General features: G+C 39.5%; 2 protein-coding genes across 5 annotated transcripts in view; one reads left to right on the plus strand and one right to left on the minus strand.

The window, feature by feature from the left end:
• RHBDD1 (rhomboid domain containing 1) overlaps nt 1-20,354 on the minus strand; it is a 31,245-nt gene extending 10,891 nt beyond the window's left edge. Inside the window, exons 1-6 of one of the 4 annotated variants that reach the window (XM_042878379.1) lie at nt 17,727-17,805; nt 16,814-16,868; nt 11,940-12,452; nt 10,183-10,315; nt 3,169-3,257; nt 2,416-2,475 (exon numbers count right to left, since the gene is read on the minus strand). In XM_042878379.1, the coding sequence (XP_042734313.1) occupies nt 2,416-2,475; nt 3,169-3,257; nt 10,183-10,315; nt 11,940-12,372 (715 nt within the window). In that variant the 5' untranslated portion in view covers nt 12,373-12,452; nt 16,814-16,868; nt 17,727-17,805. Of the gene's footprint in view, nt 1-2,415; nt 2,476-3,168; nt 3,258-10,182; nt 10,316-11,939; nt 12,453-16,813; nt 17,636-17,726; nt 17,806-17,959; nt 18,051-20,282 lie in introns of those variants that run through there. The other 3 variants (XM_042878381.1, XM_042878377.1, XM_042878378.1) reach the window with 3 other exon arrangements.
• Nucleotides 18,038-20,600, plus strand: part of IRS1 (insulin receptor substrate 1) — a 301,946-nt gene continuing 299,383 nt past the window's right edge. The window contains exon 1 of the mRNA XM_042878376.1: nt 18,038-18,156. The gene's annotated coding sequence lies outside the window, so the exon portion shown is untranslated. The remainder of the gene's footprint in view (nt 18,157-20,600) is intronic.

Here is a 20,600-nt window from a genome sequence, read left to right on the forward strand (position 1 = left end):
AAAAACTCATGAGCAAAGTCCCAATTTGTTTTCTAAATGTTGTATTTTCAGAATATAAAACTTTGGATAATTTCAGTTCTCTCTCTTCCAGACAACCAGACATTAGATTTGGAAGAACCAAAGTACAGAAACACAAACAGTTTTACCCACGTGATTAGAGAAAGTACATGAGATTTTCAAAATGAAAGAAATAATGGAAATATTTCTGCATGAAACAAGTACAGCATGCCACCTCTTTTTATCTTCAGATCATTAGCATCAGTAAGAACAGTCACATATTACCTTGCTAGTTACAGATTCCATGTGGAACTTCTGTCAGGAAGACTAACAAGCACAGACTATAAACTGAGATGTAATTGATTTCATACACGTGTGCACATGGTTTTATATGAGCATACACACAATATAGGTGCACACAAAAATGCAATCCTGCCCTTTTGAGAACAGACAACAGCTGACATTGGGATGAATTTTCATAAAAGCACAGCAAAGATTTGGTGTTGTCCTGCAATCTGAACTGCTGCCATTTCTCAATTATCTGCTATTCCTCCGCTTAAAAAAAATGATGAACATGTATTTTTAAATCCCTATAAATTAGTCATTTTTAACAAGCTTGAAAAGCCTCTCAGTCACAGTGGCGTTATTTAAGAGACAATTCTGCAGAAAAACATAAAACCAACTGCAGAATATCACTCAGCTGACACACACACACGTTTTGGATGCAATCTTTATGCATTCCCCTTATTCCCCTCTATATTATGTTAATCTGAATGTCTTCTCAGCTACAAATTTATTTTCTAGAGGCTTCAAAACTGCCTGCACGAAGAGTATAAAAATCCTGGTTTTATCTGATAAAAGAAGGATGCTGCCTTTTAAGTTGACCGTAAAATATGGTAAATGTGATACTGTACACCATCCTCGAGTTGTAAGTGCTGACAAAGCTGTAATCTTCTGTTTTACGATGAGAAACAATTCAGTAACATTGACATGTTCAAGGTGTTCCTATTAATCCCAATAAGTATCCTAATATTTTATTCATGAACTGTCTTTGGAGTAAACCTAATTCAGTCACCAATTACTGGGGTAAAATTACAGCTGAAATATTTTTTTTTTTTCCTTCTAAATCTGTTTCTTTGTAGTGTTTCATAAATCCATTCTGATTATCTATTTTTTATTTTAATTAATAAAGTCAGGCAGCAATAACTCAGCAATACCAAAAAATAAGTTCAGGTAAGGTTGTACTGTATGTACATAGTGAACCTGCAACACTACAGAGAGTTTTCCTAATTCACAAATGGTCAAATGTATTACTATATCATACAACAAGCATATTATGAATTCTTCCTTGAAAACTCATGCAAGTAGGATGAAAGATAACTATGAAGAATATTCACAAGGAAAAAAATGTATATGTATCAGAAATATGTATATTTTACAATTACAATTCAGTTTACAGAAAAGAATTTACTAAAAGAAAAATTGTTATGTCTAAAGCCAAGCTTGGAAGACAGGATAATTCATGTTAACCTCACTCCTTTAGCTCCCTTCCATGACCTCCAACTCAAAGCAGCACCACTTCTCTTGCTCTGGAACTGCTCAAGCCATACATCCTTTTTGCCAGTGCCCTACAACTTCTTCCCAGGTGCTGTGCAGTCCCCTGTATCATTCTACACTACATGAAGTGCTGTTGCTGGTTAGGAAGAGCTGGAAAAGAAGTACAGGGCAGTTCAAGATCTGCTCCACAAAGGTTGTCTTTAACACCCACCCCCATCCTGAACACCTGGTGTCTGTACAATGGCTGCAACAGATTAGAGAATTTAAATATCAAGTGCAAGTTCTTATCTTCATTAGCAAATTAAATTGCCTTTTCCAATATAAACCATTTGATTTTCCACACATGCTGCTATGCTGGTGTACTGAAGGAAGGTTTGGTTGTTATTAACACAGAACACAGAGTAATGCAGATGAACAGAAATTATACCTAGGTAAACATCAGCTGGCCTGAGAACGCAGCTGGAAGCAGGCAGCTCATGCACCATACATCTCCTGTTTTAAGGAGTATGTATGTAATTGTATGTAGGAGTACTTTATGTAATTCAACACCTTATTTTATTGAGCAATTCATTTTATTTTTATTGGTCTTTAGGTCAAACATCATATCTTTAATTTGAGAACTGGATTAATAAAAATCCTGGGTAAATACACTTCTAAGTTACAACTGCCCTTGCCGTTATTTGTAAGGAAAATACACTGGGATATTTGGTTAGGAATTACAAATCAAATACTTTTGAAATACTCAAGGGCAAAATTTTCCATTTGGTCAGCTCTTCTGCATGTTTTCTATTACAAGCAAAAATTACATTCATATTTGTAAAACCAAAATAAGCTTTTAGGTAAGTGGATGAGAACGTTTACCTGAATAACCCGAGTAGTAGTTCCTTGGCCTATCAGGGTCTGTGAATGAAGAAAGGCCACCTAGAAAGAAAGAATAACACATACACAATTAGAATAAAGTCTTAAGTTACCCTATTAGGAAACAGACAAGTACTGTGACAACCAAGCCTAGCACATGGTTGCAACAGATCTCAGACTTCTAAGTAAAACCCTGAAGTTTAAAGGCATGCTCACATAACAGCACAACTGCATTTAAAAATAGATGTTAGTATAAAAACACACTGAAATTTACCACCTCTGAAAACTGTTTCTACAGCACAAAAACCTGTGTCAATTCAGTGTCACAAAGCTCAAGGAATCTTGTAACACTTTCTCAAGCATCCCTCAGCTTTTTCTAAATTCAAAAATTCCCACATGAACCAATACAAGCAACAGAAACCCAACACAGAAATATTCTGTGTTCTGGCATATTTCTATTGCTTCACACTCCATTTAGAATGACATTTTGGTTGACATCTTACATGGAACATTTTACCTCAAATACATAGCTTTAAAAGAATGGTAAAAATGTATTACTTGCAGCAAAAAAATTACACCTGAAAGACACCTTTAATATGGATAAGAACGAGTAAAACAAGGTGAGCTTTTCTTCTGCTCTTCTTCACTCTATTTTTAGTTCCCTAGAAATCTGCTGGAACTGCACAAACATCTGCAATTGTATGCAAGATGCACTAATTTTTCAGAGCACCAATGTCTCATGCAGATTTTACCAACCTGCACACGCTTTCATGATCTTTTTCAGAGGACCCATTGTGTACATCAGTCCAACAAGAATCCCTGCCAGATGACCAGCAAAAGAAGTCCTATGAGGAAAAAAAAATATCTCATGAGCAATAGAAAGGTAGACTTCTTGGGCAGGAAACCTGAAGTGGAAATATCGTAATCCACAAAGTCCTTATGTAACCAAGCATAGAAAAGTGACAAGGGTAATGCAAACGCCTATTAATTTCTGCTCTGACTTGGTCAATCTGTTTTCTAATATTAGTGGTAATTATTCTATTAAACCCAGATGTGCAGTTTACATAACTCCAACTTACAGAACTCCTTACCAAAATTAATTTCCTCATTTTGTGATTTCTAAAAAAACATTGTACATGATCCAACTGAACTGAGCAACGTATCAATTCGAACTGAAGGGCAGAGTTTTCTTTCTTTCCTCATAAAATCCTAACACTGTTGTGTATACACTCACAAGTATGCAACATATCTTGAAGAAGCCGGAAGCTAACAGGAGAGATCACTTCAATTGTTTGTGTAAAGCACAGAACACTGATCCCCTACAAGCATTTAAAATGAAGTCTTCCCAAGACAGAAAACTCATTTTAATCTGTATAACTTAGATCTACAGAATTACACTAAAATGTCCTAGTAGGAGCTACCAAAACTTACTACCGTTTCAAATGTAAGCGTAAGTAGAGCACTTAATCACAGTACTGTCAATTCAATCCTACTATGAAATGGAAGCCCCATCCCTGGAGACATCCAAGGCCAGGTCACACCAGGCTCAGAGCACCTGATGGAGCTGTAGGTGTCCCCATTCATTGCAGGGGGGTGCACTAGATGGCCTCTGAGGGTCCCTCCCAACTGATATTATTCTACAAACCCTAAATGCAGACCTGTTCCAACATATTGGTACCACAGTGCATTCATAATTAAAAGAAAAGTAAAAAACTGAAATCCATATTATTTTCTAAACATGCCTATTTACTTTAAAAATACATTCATTGCCCATTTGTACATAGAATGAAAAGACTGAAGTCTTCAACACAGAAGCATTATATATGGAGTAAAAACAGAGATTTGCTCCAAGTATCTCCATGAATATTGTGTCTCAGCACTCAACTTAGAAGTTCAGTGAAAGAGTTTAAATAGGCTCTCCTATGAATTTGCAGAAGCTAATACACCCAATAATTAAGATTCTCTATACTCAAGTAGGTAGGAACATCAAAAGCAGAAAATGGTCACAAAGAAATACCACAAATTAACCAAGTTTCTCCTTTGTCAAGGAGGCAAAAGGCCTCCCCAGAAAGAGAAACAGCAGGTGGCATGTTGTAGGAACACAGCGCTGCCTCACAGCATTTCTCAAAGGTTTAAAACCCTGGGCAGTATGAACTACACTAAACAGATACGTAACTGGATAGAAAACCTGGCTTAATGCTTATCAGTGATTTGTTACCAAACTAAGGAGGTGAACTGAATGGATTTCCACATTTTCTGTACCAAATATTACTTGCTAATAACAACAAGCTGAGAGAGGATGTAGGAGTCACAAGAGATAGCGTTATAATTTAAAGCAACCGTGGCACAGTGACAGAAAAAGATAGGATAGGATACAGTAAAGACAAGGAGGGAGTTCTGAATGTACCACAGAAATCAGTGCCTATACAAACTGGAAGGGACAGGCCAGTAGGAGAGCTTTGGGACAGAGCCCGGCACGCGCAGTGAGTCAGATGGTTAAACACAGATCCACGGGCCACTACAGGAAGACGAGTATTCCACTGGAAATACATGAAGCGCTGGCTGAAAGTAAAACAAAGTCACCTTTCACTCTACTCAGATGGAAATTCAGTTTCTGCAGACTGAGCAAAAAGAACAAGAGGAAACAAAATGCTAACAGGAAACAAATGCAGCAGCCATAGACACAAACAAAGGGAAAAAAAACTGCTTACCTCTAGAAGGCCTCAGGTAGACTGGGATCTCCAGCAAGATCTCTTTATCTCCACTACCAACCCTTCAATGAGGTCTGGTAGGAGTGGCTCCTGGCTCCTCCCATTCCAATCACTCAGGTACATCGTGTGCACCTGAGCTCCCCTGGTTGGCCCTGCCTGCCCACCAGGTGCTCAATCACTGCTTCAAGCTGCAGCTCAGCACTTCCACTACAAGTAGATTGCCTTTTTAAGAAATTTGCATAATATATTTCTTCTTTCTACAAGTTTTATCTCCTGACATTGAAATTAATGACAAAACTGTAACTGTTTTCACGAGGCACAACTGTATGCACGTGGAATTAAATGCCATTTTGGCTGAAAGGCACAAATGCAATTTATTAAAAGCACAAAAGTTGTAGGAAGGTCTTCTCCAAACACACTCCCTTCACTTGTATTATAAATTCCACTGTTCTCATATCAAATTCAGAAAATTGAGGGTACTCCTATTTTGTACTTTTTGAATAAAGAATATAAGTTCGGATATTATATATACAGGATATATATATATATATATATTGGATTGGATATATATATATTATCAGCCATAAAGCAACCTCTCGTGTCATATGATTCCAAAAGAGTATTTTTACATTACTCCCAAGAATATGGGAATCCTGTTGACTTCAATATCTATTTTTATAAGTTGACTTATTATGCTGTTAGACAACAACATTCTCCTGATTGCAGGAACAAGATAAACCATTGCCTTTTCTCCTGCTTGTTCAGAAAAACTGACAGATTTATTGTGTGTTACAACTTCACTTTGTATAAATACAAACTGAAATTTGAATGGAAATAGAAATGGGGCTCTTGGCTTTTTAAAACACGTTTTTTTCCCCTCTAAATGTCAACAAGCTTTATCAGTATTAACTAATGTTCTCTTTGATACAAAGAAATTCAAATGAAGCCTCATTTAATTTTTGTTAGAAAATGTGGATCTCCCCAGAGATATTATTTAAACCATTCACTTCATACTAACGATGATTATGCAATATGTCTAAATGCCATTTCCTGAAGAAATGTGCCATCAAGTTGATGCGCACTTTACTCAAGAAAAATCTTCCAAACAGAATTAATTACACTTCTTCATTTGGCTGTGTAGTTTCCATGAAAATCGGTGTCATTAAGATGAAAACCATATGACAACATTTACTCATCAGCTACCCAGTTCTGACACAATGCTTACAAGCCTCTCACAATATTATCCTTTAACATGAATACTGTCCCAGTATTCTTATGCACAATCCAAGTAATCTCACTGCTGGCACATTTATCCTGACTAGTTTCCACTCTGTGGCATCACTCACCTGATAGAGCACACGAAAGAACAAGGAAGCCTGTATCACTTCACTTCTATAGTTTCCTCCTAACAGCAAACCTGAAAGACTGGTTGGAATTATCATTCATGCACAGAACAAAGCCACTTATTTAGCAAGGTATGTCCTTAGCTCAGCCACTGCTGCAGTCTTCTGTGACAAGAACTTATTTTCATCCATCCCCTATTCTGATGCTACACTACATTCAGGTATACATTCACTCAACAAAGAAATAAGTAATAGACATACTATAAAAATCCAGACCAACTTTATTTTGAAAAAAAATAATGGATATTTTCAGATAATGGGATGAACCTTATTATTTATAATAACAATTTATTTCAAAATTAACTCAAGCATGTAGTCACGTGCACATGAATTTATAGCCTCTGCTTCAAAATTTAATCTCGCTGTAGTGATTTAATCCAGCAGATGGCTCAGCACCTTACAGGTGTTCACTCACTCCTCCCCTTCCCAGTGGGATGGGAAGAGAAGCAGCGAAAAAAAATGAAGTAGAACTCATAAGCTGAGATAAAACTATATAGTATGGCAGAGAAAAGGAAAAGGAAAGTAGTTATGACTATATATGTACAGCTGAAAGCATACAACATGCACAAGTAGTTGCTCACCATCCCCCAGCTGATGCCCAGCTAAACCCCTAAGCAGCTGAGAGTGAGAGATGAACTCTCATCTCCTTCAAAACTCCTGCCTGATGCCATACAGTATGGAATATCCCTTTGGCCAGCTCAAGTCAGCTGTCTTAATTCCGTTCCCCCCCAGCTCCTTGGGCCCTTTGCTGCGAATGGCCTTGGCTTAGCAGGCAACTAGAAACGTGACTGCGTGAGCTGCACATTATGAGCTGCACATACCAGACACTGAAGTAAATGATTCTATCTCAAATGAAAACTAAGACACCTGCTTAGAAAGAAAGGCACACAATCTACCAGTGCTAATGAAACCATCCGAATGCAAATTAGATCAAATTAACTCATTGAATAAGTAAAAGTCAACTTGTTTTACACATGTGCAGGACAACAGCACTTCATCTTTGACTGGAAACTGGAAATTTGTAACTATGTAATACAGAGGAAAGTAAAAGACGATTAACAAAACAAGCTGTTAGAGCATGGTTTTCACCACGCAGTGTCATCCCTGTCAAATTTCTTGTGCTTTTTTGGATGCGGTTTTGTTTGTTTCTCCTCCATGCCCTCTTGCTCCTGAGGAACATTCTCATCAGTAAAATCGATCAATAACCAGCAACGACTCAGTGATATCATTAAGCATTAAACACATCCACAATTACAAAAGCAGACTAGATAAGAGAACAGGCACATAAGAAAAGATCTCTCGTGGGGAAAAATAATAGAACAAAGCAGAATATTTGTAGTCATGCTAGAGGCTGCACCAGAATTAAAACAGAGAGGTGAAAGTGGAAGAAAAAATTAAAATTTCAAACAAAATTTGCCGAAATATATTCCAGTATTTTCAAGTATACAAAGGTTTTGTTTGTTTCCTTTTAATGAAGAGCTCAGCAATTGTATCACGTTGACCTCTTCTGACTGTGATTTGCTTCGAAGCTGTGTTCCTGCAGATCCTTGACCCCATGAGAAAGGAAGCAACTAATACTCATAGCTGATCCATTGTGTGCTACCATTTTGTTTTCAGTTGTCAGCTATGAACGTGCATTACAGAGATCTGCATCTCTGTCATAGAATGTAGATTCACTCCTGTGCTGCTGTTCTCCAGCTGGGCTACTTCTCAGTTTGCAAGGTCATCTCTTTTTTTTTTTTTTTTATATATTAACAACTCTAACGAGCACCTTAACTTGCCAAAAATAAGTCTATTAAATTGGCTCAGTCCAACATTTATTTAGTTAGTTACAAACAGAAACGTAGAACAGAACTAAAGGTTAAAACTAATTTATTACATTTTTAACTAAGAAATTTATATTTTCTGAATTACAATAGCTGTCACAGATCTGGAAGGAAAAAACATTTTTCATCAGGCTCTGTATTACTTCTCAGTACTTCACTGGTTATGGATGACCCTGTGATATATCATTCCACTAAAGGCTGCACAAACATACCTTGTGTCTGATGGGACAGAACCCTGCACCACTTACTGACCTCTTATTATTCAGAACAAGATGTCGCACCCTGATCTACAAAAGAATACCATCTAATCAGGCACCTCAAAAACTGTAACATGCCCTGAGCATGCAGAAGAGGATGTAGCAGTACTGCCCGGAGAGCCAATTACTGTGGTTCATTTCAAGGCAGTTGCCAGTTACTAATTAAACATATTATGTTCTGAGACATTAATTTCTGTAGCCTGTTCCTTGCTTTCTGTGGCCTCTGTTAATATTTAAGTGCTGTGAAATTGTCTTAGGTATCAGAATTGAACATAATTAGGGGTTGCTTAGACAAGGCAGCAGCCTAAGCTTCTATGCAAATTACGGAGACATTTTTAACATTATTTCTATACCTTATATTTACTTTCTACCTCCAGAATACGTCTGCAGTAACACAACTGGGAAAAAAATAAAAAACCCAACTGCATCCAACCACTAACCTCATGAGTTCTTCTTCCACCAATTAGATGTGATATGCTCATGGTTTCGCTTCAGATCATTTCCACTGTTTTTTCCACTACTCTTCAACAGTAAAAAATGTTATTTAATGTATCAAGAAAAAACTAACTAATGCTAAAACAACATTTTGTTTATCAGAAGAACGAAATGAATACACCAAAACTTTTGAGTTTTAACACCATGGAAGTGATCTCTTAGCTGACAATTCAAATTGCATTTGAAAAAACATGCTCTGCTGTTCTTTTGTCTTTTAACTTGGGATTCCTTGTTTCAGTCAGTCAAGCAGTAAATGATAAAGCAGTATAAACTCTGCTTAAAATAAGTAATATCTGAATTTTCATTCTGGTCTAGGAAATGTTCTACCTGCCACATCATAGCATCTAATGATTAGTATGTCAGTCTTGTTCCTCTCTTTAATCTTTCTAAAAAGCAGCAAATTGTTCATGAATTGCAATTTGGCAGTTAGTAAATTTTGTGAGTTTCTTTCACACACATTTTCTAATACCATTGACACTTATAAATTATAAAACATTATGTAAGAGAACAGATGATTTGCAACTACAACTCCAGAAATTAACTGCAGACAAAGGAAAAATTGCACTGGCATAGATGAGCACAAAGGAAAACTAAGGGAGACAGTCAGCAAGACCACAGGACAGTGAACTATGAATTTTATCCAGATAACCCTAGATTAAAAAAAAAAAAAAAAAAAAGAGAGAGCAAGAGAAAAAGAGAAAAAGCAAATGAAATAGTGGATGTCAGTTTAATGGTAAACTAGAGCAGTGACTAGAAGAAATTGACAGAAAGTACCAGAAGAAAAATAAAAAGCAAAGCAGCAGAGCGCTCCCCAAGTTCAGCCATTTTGCACAAAATGAACATCCCAGTGCCCACCAACTTCATATCCTCATTCCAGAACTTTGCCATACTTTTGAGACACAATACTCCAGTTCTTCATTTTGAAAGTGGTGTTAAGGAAAAAAGCCTCAGCACCGAACTGTAGCCCCAGCGCACGGTTTGGGCACTACCTCACGCTTCTCACACCTCATAGGCATTTCAAACTACCTCAGGTAACCGAAATCTCATCTACCAACTCTGAAGTACTACAAGCACTTACCCTGGGGAAATGAAATGAATTGCCACCAGCTCCACCCAACAAGCATACTTGCTGGATATCTGCAATCCAAGGACGCTGCTAACTCTTCCTGGGTTGTAATGGTTGTTAAGAACTTTCAAAGCAAACAAGACTCCTGCAAACAAGAATAAATAACATCAGGAGAGAAGCACTTGTGTCCAGATAGTAAAGAAATTAATTATTGTTATGACTTAGCTGCTGAAATGACAGCTATTAAAACTGGAATATCACATCATGCAGTTTCACAGCATCACAAAGCAATATTGCTGCATGTCAGAACAGCGGTTGGTTTTGGTTTTGTTGCTTTTTGGGGATACTTTTCAGTCACTTCAGGACTGAAATTACAGATTTGTGTAATGTAGCCAATTCAAAGCTTCGTTTTAAATACAACTATTTATTGTAGCTGTTCAAGTAAACAAAATACAACAATTCAAAAGGGGAGCTCTAGTTGTAATAACGGACAAACTTAATTAACTCAAAATGTACAGTAAGCTGAGAAAAGCCATGACTGAAAACAAGACAAATGCATGTGTGAAGGTCAGCAATATGCTCAAAAAATTGTGAATTAATGGAAAAATCATCTTACATATACTCCAGAATCACCTGTTTCTGCAAAAAAAAAAAAAAAAAAAAGAAACTGCCTTTAATCACAATAATTTATTTCTAATTGATTGCAACTGTTTTATCATGCAAACAAAAAGCCAATATGGCAGAGTGAATTTGCATTATTTATCAGAACATTCAAGAAAGATTATGAAATTCTCAGGAGAAAATGCAATCACTTGAAAAAAATGGGAAAAGTGACATAAATAAGTATGGAAAAGACAGTCAAGTTGGACAGGAACAAAGATATACTAAATTAAAAAACATGACAAAGGTTTCCCCTCTTCTAACACCATGGAGAACACAGGACAGCAAAACTTCTTTCTCTACCCAGCGGGTTTCTTTCACATACATTCTCTAATATGAGGTAGGTATTCTTATTTTAGGATAATGCACACAAATGTTCCTTCGAACAGCCCATGCTTACATTTATTGCTGCTGACAGACCTTGTTCAGAAACCATACATTTACTTGAGAGCAGAAATATTTGATAGCAGCACATAATTGAGTTTTCTCTATCCAATCCTCCCTTGGCTCACCAGAATATTCTATGTACAGCTTCAATTTTCATCATTATTTTTGAGGTCTAACTGCCTATTGGAAGGGCCTAGGCCTGCTGTACTGTCAGGTTCCTGCTATGGGAAAAAGGGCCTGGTCCATTTCATCCAGTTGCAAAATAAGGAAATAAATCCAGGCATCCCAAAACTCTTAAGAGATGAGAAATGAATGGGCCATAAATATGCATACAATCTGGCTCTTAAAGAAACAGTTATTGCCAGGAAAATACTCATTTCTTCTTTAACATCTGCTCCACATATATGACACTTGCTCTGACTGAAATTACATATGCTGAAGGTCACGTTGAGAATGCTGAAGGTTTAGGAAGATCAACTACAGACAGTAGGGCTGTCAGAGCTACTTTAATCTACTGCCTGGACAGAGCATGTGCACACAGGCTGCTGCTCACAAGAACTGGACACACAAGGAGCACATGCTTTAAATTTCAGAAATGATCACTTCAGTGACATAATGTACACAGATGCACCTGGATGTCCACCTGCCCATTTACTTCATTCAACAAACATTATATATTATCCATAGTTAGTTATTTTTGCATTTAAATTGGACCAACTCACCCGAGAAGCCTACAGCACAACTCATTTCATACGAAGGATCATTCAGAATCTTCACAAGCACGAGTTCCAGCAGCACATAAACAATTCCAGTCAGCACTGAGAATACTGCAATTATGTACGCAAACCACACACTTCCAAGTCTCCTTTCCAACATTATTCCCTTCCAAAGCATGGAAATCATGTTATAATATAAATGCCAGTCATCAACATGGTGGACAGGTGAAAGCAGTAAACGCTGCCAGTTCTGTTTGTAGAAAGCTTCCCTCACACTGATGCACGCCTCATGCAGCGGCCTCACGGGATTCAGGAAGAAAAAAACATTCAGCACGAGCACTGCGAGGGTAACAGAAGGAATGTTCTGAAGTCCAACCTGAGAAATCTGGTAAAGCAGCAAAAGCAGTCCAGCATTGACTCTTCCCTGCCTTCGTTGCATTATTGCTTCTTACTCAAAGAAATAAGTTCACTCTACTTCTACTCTTGTTCAAATCCAACGCCATACACGTTCTGGAAACACTGAAAGAAAAAAACAACTGCATTATAATACATGTACTATTGTGTTTCAAGACTAAGTGCTCTTTTAAATCAATAAGAAAAAAAACACAAACAAACAAACAGCAAATTCTTCAAGCTGAGCAATTGAAATGAGAAGAAAATTTTAATCTGGTCTAAGAAAAAAGAAAAATAGACATCTTCTCACTAATATCCTGATTCACTTACAGTCATTAAACTTCCAGGCAGAAAGCCCTTGAAAAACAACAAAAGAAACCTGGACAGGAACTTGGTTCTCAGGCCTCTCATCTTTGCTACAGGTATTGCTTTCAGGATTTTTTCCCTAACTTCTCCTCATACTCATTGTAAATTGAGAATGGAAATTCCAAGTTACTGTTTCAACAAGTAAGACACACACCTAAGGGCTTCTACACAAAAGCTTTGAAAACGGCTCCTGCTTTTGTAGATTAAAATTAAAATTCTAGTTTCAAAGCTTGCAGTGGGGAAAATACTATAGGAGGAAAGCACATATAAGAACAATACAAAAAAAAAGCCAACAAAACTGCATCAAAATATTCATCTCTTCTCTGCTCTATTTACAACAGATAAATGTAGGGAGGAAAAAAAAAGAAAAAAAAAAAAAGAGAAATAGAGTAGTAGATCTAGCTAGAAACAAGGTTACAATGGTTACAAGGTTACTAGCTAGAAACAAGGTTACAATGGCAAGCACTCCAAACTTCTGCTGGTCCATGAAGGCGAAGGCACCTGCACAGGGAGAATGCAGCACAAAGTGACACAGAGATGGCAGAGTGGATACCTTCGTCATCAAGATGCTCAAGATGCAAAGTTTAGTGTTCCATGCTATACCTATCGGGATTCTAGACCCTGCATTTCTACAGACAGCTGCTCTCTGCAAGCAGTTTTCATTAGGTATTCAGAGTATCACTAGTAAATTGATGGGACTGCACCAAAGTAAGCAAACACAAGGAAAAGTCAAGGAAATCACCTCTGAACTGTGTGATCCTGCACAAGCAAAAGGAACTACAAAACCTGCAGAGGGCTGAGCAGAAGAAAAGCCCACCTACAGCCCAGCCTCTCCTTAAACATCAGCAGAAGCAGCAGAAATCACTATGGCAGATCACACTTGACAATAAGTGGCGTTGAACAATTGAGCAAATCAAATTTACGATGCTGTAATCTCTGGATTTCTTGTTAAATTGCATTTACGCTCAGCACGGCACTTGAGGAAGAACCTGCTTACATTCTCAAAGCAACACAACAGAACAGAACACAAATAAACTCATCTGCTACAAAGAAAGGAAATTCACTACATTCTTCCCATGGTCTAAGCTTGGTCTGAGGCAGAATGCAGCAGCAGCAGCAACCTGCTGTTCCAGGCCCCTGAGTACAGAACTCAGCTGTGCTGGGACCTTTAAGAAACAAATCCTAATCCTCCTAATTTAACTACACAGCTGAGCTAAGACCTCTTACAAAATGGTTGCTGTAAATGATAATCAAGTGTCAGCTTTTGTCTTTTTTTTTGTTTTGTTTTGTTGTTTTTTGTTTTTTTTTTTTTTTAATGTCAAAATTATATTTCAAAGAAGTAACTGCAACTTCTGATTATCTAAGTAATGTCATCTTTCAAAACGTATCAGGTCACAATGTTGGTATCACCATCTCCAAATATTCTTACGTTCACGAGCCCAAAGCTCTGACTTTTCTTTTTTGCCACTGACACAGCTACATTTTTCCCCACCACAAAACAGCTGACAAAAACTATTAGAATTTAAAAGCCAACCCAATTTAAACACAGGCTACATGGAAACCCCAACTTCTTGCCACACCACATTGTTCAGATTGCCAAATAGTACATACTCTCACTTTTTAAAGCTTTCACTCCCTTCTGACAGTCTTTATTTTCCAGTTTTCATACTTTTCACATATACGCACCACGGAAAAACAACCGGCAGGCAGCACAAGTCTGCACCATAACCATGTGAGAGTGGGAAGGCTTTACACCACAACTGCAGTAATGCTAGGTACTGTAAATCCTTCCTATTATTGGGAGCAACCAGGAACGGGTGCCAAAAACACATCACACGTGATTATAATGGATAAATACATAAAGAAAGAAAACAAATTAGTTATTTAATTAGTTAATGTAATTCACTTGAAATATAGAGAGCTTTCAGCTGTTTGAACATTCTTTCTCAGCCTCTACTCTGCTCACTAGAAGCCCAACAAGGCTTAAAACAATGAAGCATTTATTCTTTTTCTTTTTTCTTTTTTTCTTTTTTTTAAACTATGCCACCCACTTCTAAATGTACAAATTTCCAGCAGGGACCTGAAGAGGACGTTTGTGTTGCTCCTCGGCTGCCACGTGTCTGCATTTTTGTCACCTACTCAAGAAAAAAGGTCTGAACTAAACGTTCTCAGAATCCATTGGTTCAGTACTAATCAAGTGCAAAGCACATAAGCTTTCATTTTTTACTGTGACAAACTCCCTGGCTGGCTTGACAGCCATAAAATATTATGAGTTCAGATTACTGAAAAGTCGTGCCAATAAGTAAATATTTTAGTAAATTGTAGTTCAAATGAAACATTACTGTCTTTTCCTACTACAGCTGTAGTTTGAAGTCGAAGATTCTCCTTAAACCCTCATTCCCCTCTAAACTTCTAGAAGTTCACTCTAAAATTGTGATTCATGATGATGTGAAACAAAACCCGGCCCATCGCCCTGCTCCTCAACAGCCGCACTGCGAGGTAAGCCCAGATGTTACAAACACACAAGAGAAATGCATCTCGTTTCCACTGAAGGTAAGCACAGCTGTCATCTACCTGCATGGCACATTCCCACCAGGAAGGTCTGTCAGCAACCTTCTCTCTAGCACTGTTTAGTTCTCCTCATGCCTCCCAAAAACCATTTGTACTGGGGGACCTTAGCACTACACAACGCTCTGCTGACAGAAGAAACCCCAGGGTTAGCGATTCACTTTGGATTGGGAGTGTGATTTTGAAGTGAAACTCTCCATCAGTCCCACTGATGCCACCGCAGTTCTCTGGAGTGGCTACAAAGTGTTTTCTTCTCCTTTCAGATGAAACTAAAGTAGGAGAAGCACTCCAGAAGAAAAACCTGAGCATTTGGCCCACAGGTCCAGACTGAAGCTAGGTCAAATTAAAAACACAAAACCAAAGCCACACCACCAGAAACACGTAAAGGATGAAAAGGGCAAACATCAAATCCTGAGCATAAACTGTTTCAGACTGCAAATAAAGCCCAGCAGACCCACACTATTCATCTATGAAGATTGAAACTCAGTACAAAGCCTTATATCCAAGCAAAGAACAGAACAGAAACTGTGCTTTTAAGGCAAAAGGAGTTCTACAAAGGAAGCATCAGCAGAATGCACTTACTATTGGCCTCAAACTTCGAAGGGGACCAAGGAAGGCAGAATAAACAAAACAAGAAAAAAAAACATGCAAGAAAAAGCACAAACATCTTAAACATGGTGAACCGTCCTGCTTTTATTTAATAAGTATGCAGGGAAAAGGTCAGCTACAGCTACAACAAGCTTTGAAACATTAAATACAATCACTGCATAAAACACTGTGTCTACCATGAACTCATTCCATCCTGATCCTTCTGTCTGTACATTTGCTTTCATAGGCAGTCACTGTGGGAATAGATACTATGCTCTTGTGCCTCAAGACCAAGGCCTGATCTATGGTGAAAAGGATTTACTGGTAACGCATACATCAGTAAGATCCACTATTTCCTCCTCTGGAGACAAAGGTCAATCACTTCTTGTAGTGCAATATAAATCAGCTCCCCAGATGGAACAACCTAATATTTCTATTACGTATTGCCTTTGTGTGGGTATATTTATATGTACAGAGAAGTGCATTTACACACACACGCTCTTTTCACGGGTGCAGATTATTCTAGTCAGAAAGAATACTTCAGGCTTACCATCAGAAAGAGCTGTTTTGGCTTATATAAATTCATGCAATAGAAATTCTGCTACAGTTGTAGTGTAGAGAAGACAAAAGCAGAAACCTTCACATTTTAATGGAAGGCTATCTTTCAGTATCTCTCCTTAGAAATTACGTTCACTAGAAATTAATGAACTCAGTGTTTTCCTTCACTGGAAAAAATCTGCTCCAAATTCACTCAGGAGCCACATGCTGCTGTTGGTTTCATCACTTAAAAATACTAAAAAGCAACACAGAGACCATTTTCTCTGTATTCCTAAATTTATATGCCATATGTGGGCAAAAAGATGAAGCATTTTTGATCGAGCAAGGAAGAAAAACAAATCAGCAGATAATCTCTGAAACATCAGCTCTTCTTAAACCTCTGTGAGAAGCCAGTCAGAACTACGTACCAGCAAAATATCCTTCTGGGGGGAAACTATGGATATATTAAGCTCCTTCCCTGTTCTGTGGAACAAAGCAACACAAGTTGTGATAAATGTTTTTACTATCCTGTCTCGAAACTGGTAGAAAGTAACTACCCTTCTAACAGCTAAGATACATCTAAACATTCATAAGGTACATAAGTGAAGTGAGCTTTAGTAAATATTGATAGTTGTGTGACTGGACTGCTGAAGGGACATCAGTTATAAACATATAAATATCTATAGCTCCAAATCAGAACAAAGTAGATTTCAGAATAGGCCCCAGCTTGATTCTTAATTTCACAGACGTTTAATTGCTTCCATTAAGATTGTACTGTTCGTACTTGACTGCAATTCTCACACCATCCTAAAACTGCATCCCCACAGCAGGGGATCATCCTCCCGCGCTTAGTTAGGAACCCCTCGGTGTAATTAAAATGAAACAACCAGCATTTCCTCGCCTCCTCCAGATCCGTGAAGCACGAGAGCCCTTCTGGGCTCAGCACTCCAGGCTGTAGTTACTTTTCTTAACCATCTTACTGCTTTAAGGAAAAAAAGCGGATGCAGTTCTGGCAGAAAGTAAAAAGACATTTCGTTATTCCTATCAATTCAGCCAAGATGAGCGCAGGAGCCGCATGCTGCCGATAGGCGCTATCAGGGCTGACACGGCCGCAGCACTGCTCGCGCACCACAGCAGCGCTGTCTGAACAAAACCCCATCAGGGCGGAACTCCGCGCGACGCTACAGAGTAAAACGCAGAGGCCGGAACTCGCTTCGCTGCCCGCCAACAGCGGGTGAGGCAGCGCGTAGCGGCCGCCCCCGGCCGCAGGGGAACGCGCCGGGACGGAAGGGGAGCGGGGGGCACGTAACGCTGCCAACCACAGCCGGGCGGGCGCCGTACAGCGGGGCGCAAACGCCGAGGTTCCTCAGGGCTGGAGAAGGAGGGAGAGCGAGAGGGCGGCTGGGAAGCAGCGCCGCGCCACCCCTCCGACGAGCAGCAGAGACCCGCAGTGCGCGGGGGGGGGGGGGGGGGGGGGGGGCGGGGGTCGGGGGCGGCACTCGTCCGCTACCAGACGGCGGCGCGGGCGCCCCCTCCCTCCGTCCCTTCCCGCCTCGCCCCGCCCCAGCACTCACGTTCTCTGCGCAGCGGCGGACCCGACCCCGGCGCTGCACCACGTGACGCGGTCTCCAGTCCGCCGATTCGAGTCCCGCCCGCCGCGTTCCCCTCAGCCGCGCATGCTCAAGAGTGGCTCCGCCCCGCGGCGGGAAAGAGCGGCAGTGCTTTGCGAGCTGCGGTTAACGGGGAGCCGGAGAGGTCTGTAATGAGTCGTGTAAGTCGAACAGTTCAACTCCTCCATCTTTTTATTCAGGCACTAGAGATTCTGAGAAGAACACGGCGGTTGAAGCGGTGCGCCGTGCGAGTCGCTGCGTTAAGCGTCGTTCCCAGCGCTGCTGCGGGCGCCGGGCCGCCGGCTGTGCTGCTCAGCGGGAACGCGCCGAGCGAAACGGACACCGTGAAGGAGGTTGTCACAACGGCTGGCGAGCCGGTGGTGCGAGTATGAGAAGCGAATTATACACAGACCGTAGCCAAAGCTACTTGCTAACGGCCCTGCTTTGCTGTCAGTTCTGCGGCACTTCGGTTTCGTAGAACATCTTGGCAATTCACACGAGTATGTCATAGTATTTATGTGAAAGTTGTAATCTGCCCTTCCAAAAACAGCGCACAGCTCAGCAGACTGGCAGGCATGAAAGGGGCTGAATTCCTAGAAACAGGGTGGGGATGGAGTTAAAGGAGCAGGCTGTGCCAAAACAAGCAACTGCAGCATTCTGCTCTCTTCCAAGAGTGAGCAGAAGCCAAAAGAGGAGGGCACGTCCAATGTGCTGCCATCCACACACCTTATGCTAAGCTCTTCAGTTTTGGCACATTGAGATTTGTTACCTCAACGCTAATCGTCGTAATTCGTAGATATCACAGGATGTGGGAGTCAGAACGATAGATTTTCTAACATACACCAGGTTTTCTATAATTGGCACCATTTTCTGTAATAGCCTACTCTAGTTTCATGCAGCCGTAACTCCAGTCTGTAATTCTTAACCATGCAGTATTTACTGCCCGACTGTAGGCTCAGATCTTATTACTGGATGTATGAGACTTGAGGTCATAGCTGGGACCTGGAAGCCCTGCATTCTTAACATCCTGTGTTAACCTGTTCAATCGTATGTTTTCTATCTTAGGTTTTTTATAAAGCCTGAATAATAGGAGGCACAGGAACAATTGTAGGCTAAGTGAATGATGCATTCAGGTGCTGCGATTCATGGGCCATGTGTGTGTGTTCTTGTGCTTGATAGCTGAGTGCAGGATTTGATACTGCATTAAGCATTTCTTTTCCTTTCCACATTTTCAAAAAATTTGCTAAAAAAGCCCACATGAAATATTACTTTTTACAACATAAATAGTTGTATGTATACATATATATGTATACTTAAGAAATAAAAGCCCTGCTTCTCTCTTTCTCTGATCTCATGCTATTTACCTCATGGATTTCTCCCACCTTTTTATCTGAAAGTCCATTTTTCTTATTAAAAAATAGAAAATACTGTTTTACACGCCACAACTTTTGTATGGTCAGTTTTAAAACATGGTGACATTGATTTAGCCATGCTCATAGATTTCCTGTACGTGAGATCACCCAGTTGTTTTAAGATGCCCTGAAAGATGTTTTTGAGTAAGAGGAGCAATTTAGGTGCCAGCTCTTTCACCTAGCTAAAAAGTACAACACATGCAACAATTTCACTGTCTTATTTAAGCAGCTATTAACAGTATAAGTTCTGTTTCCTATATACGCTTGAGCTGATTAAGAAGTTAATTCAATACTTGGAAAGAAAATGAAAAATAAAAACAGCATTTTCATGTCCCATGATGCATTCAGTTAAGGCTGCTTACGCCTTGCTGCTAGCTATATAATCCATGTAAATATTTATATTGCACCTATTATCACTGTAAACATACAGCTTAGTCATATGTTGACCAATAATAAAAAAGTAACATTGAAATCTCTCTTGCTTAATGGCACAAGGTTTAAACAGGTTTTGGAGGCAGTAAAACAGGCTTCATTTTTCTGAGATACATGCAGAGGCTTTTCACCATGAAATAACTGGGAAGGAACAGCTTGCTACAGAATGCATAAATATTGATTAAATCCATATCTGTTTTTTTTTTTTTAAATGCTGGAAATTTGATAGCATAATTGAAACACTATTGATGTTAATTATGAGGAAGCTAAGCCGGACTAGCTCAGAAATATTAGAAAAATGCATAAGGGTAGTTACAGGAAAAGAATTATGGCTTTCCTGGACAAGCAGTATGTAGTAGCATTGTAGCAATTGGACAGGTCAGTACTATAGAAAAGGCACAATAACAGAAGGTGCTATAAAGGAAGGAAAGAAGATTGCTCACCCATATCTAGGTTTGTAAAGGAAAGCTCCACCAAGGACAGAATTCCAGAAAGACTCCTCCCTCAGGGCAGTCAGCCCTTAAATGAGGTCTAAGAGAGGTGCAGCCAGGCTCCACCCCTACTGGTCACACAGCTGAACTGCCTTCACCTGTGCTCCACGGGCTGACTGGGTGCTTTGCCCAGGTGCTCAATCAGTGGTGTGACTCAATAGTTACCATACGCATATTTACAGATGGAGAAATAGTAATCCGAAGTTTGACACGTGAGGATACGGTGCATCTGTCTGAAAACTAATATAACACCGATGATTTCAGGATTGA

This window comes from Lagopus leucura, unplaced genomic scaffold (assembly GCF_019238085.1).
Source record: "Lagopus leucura isolate 7727_CA_CO unplaced genomic scaffold, USGS_WTPT01 Super-Scaffold_100021, whole genome shotgun sequence".
In the NCBI taxonomy this organism is placed as follows: domain Eukaryota; kingdom Metazoa; phylum Chordata; class Aves; order Galliformes; family Phasianidae; genus Lagopus; species Lagopus leucura.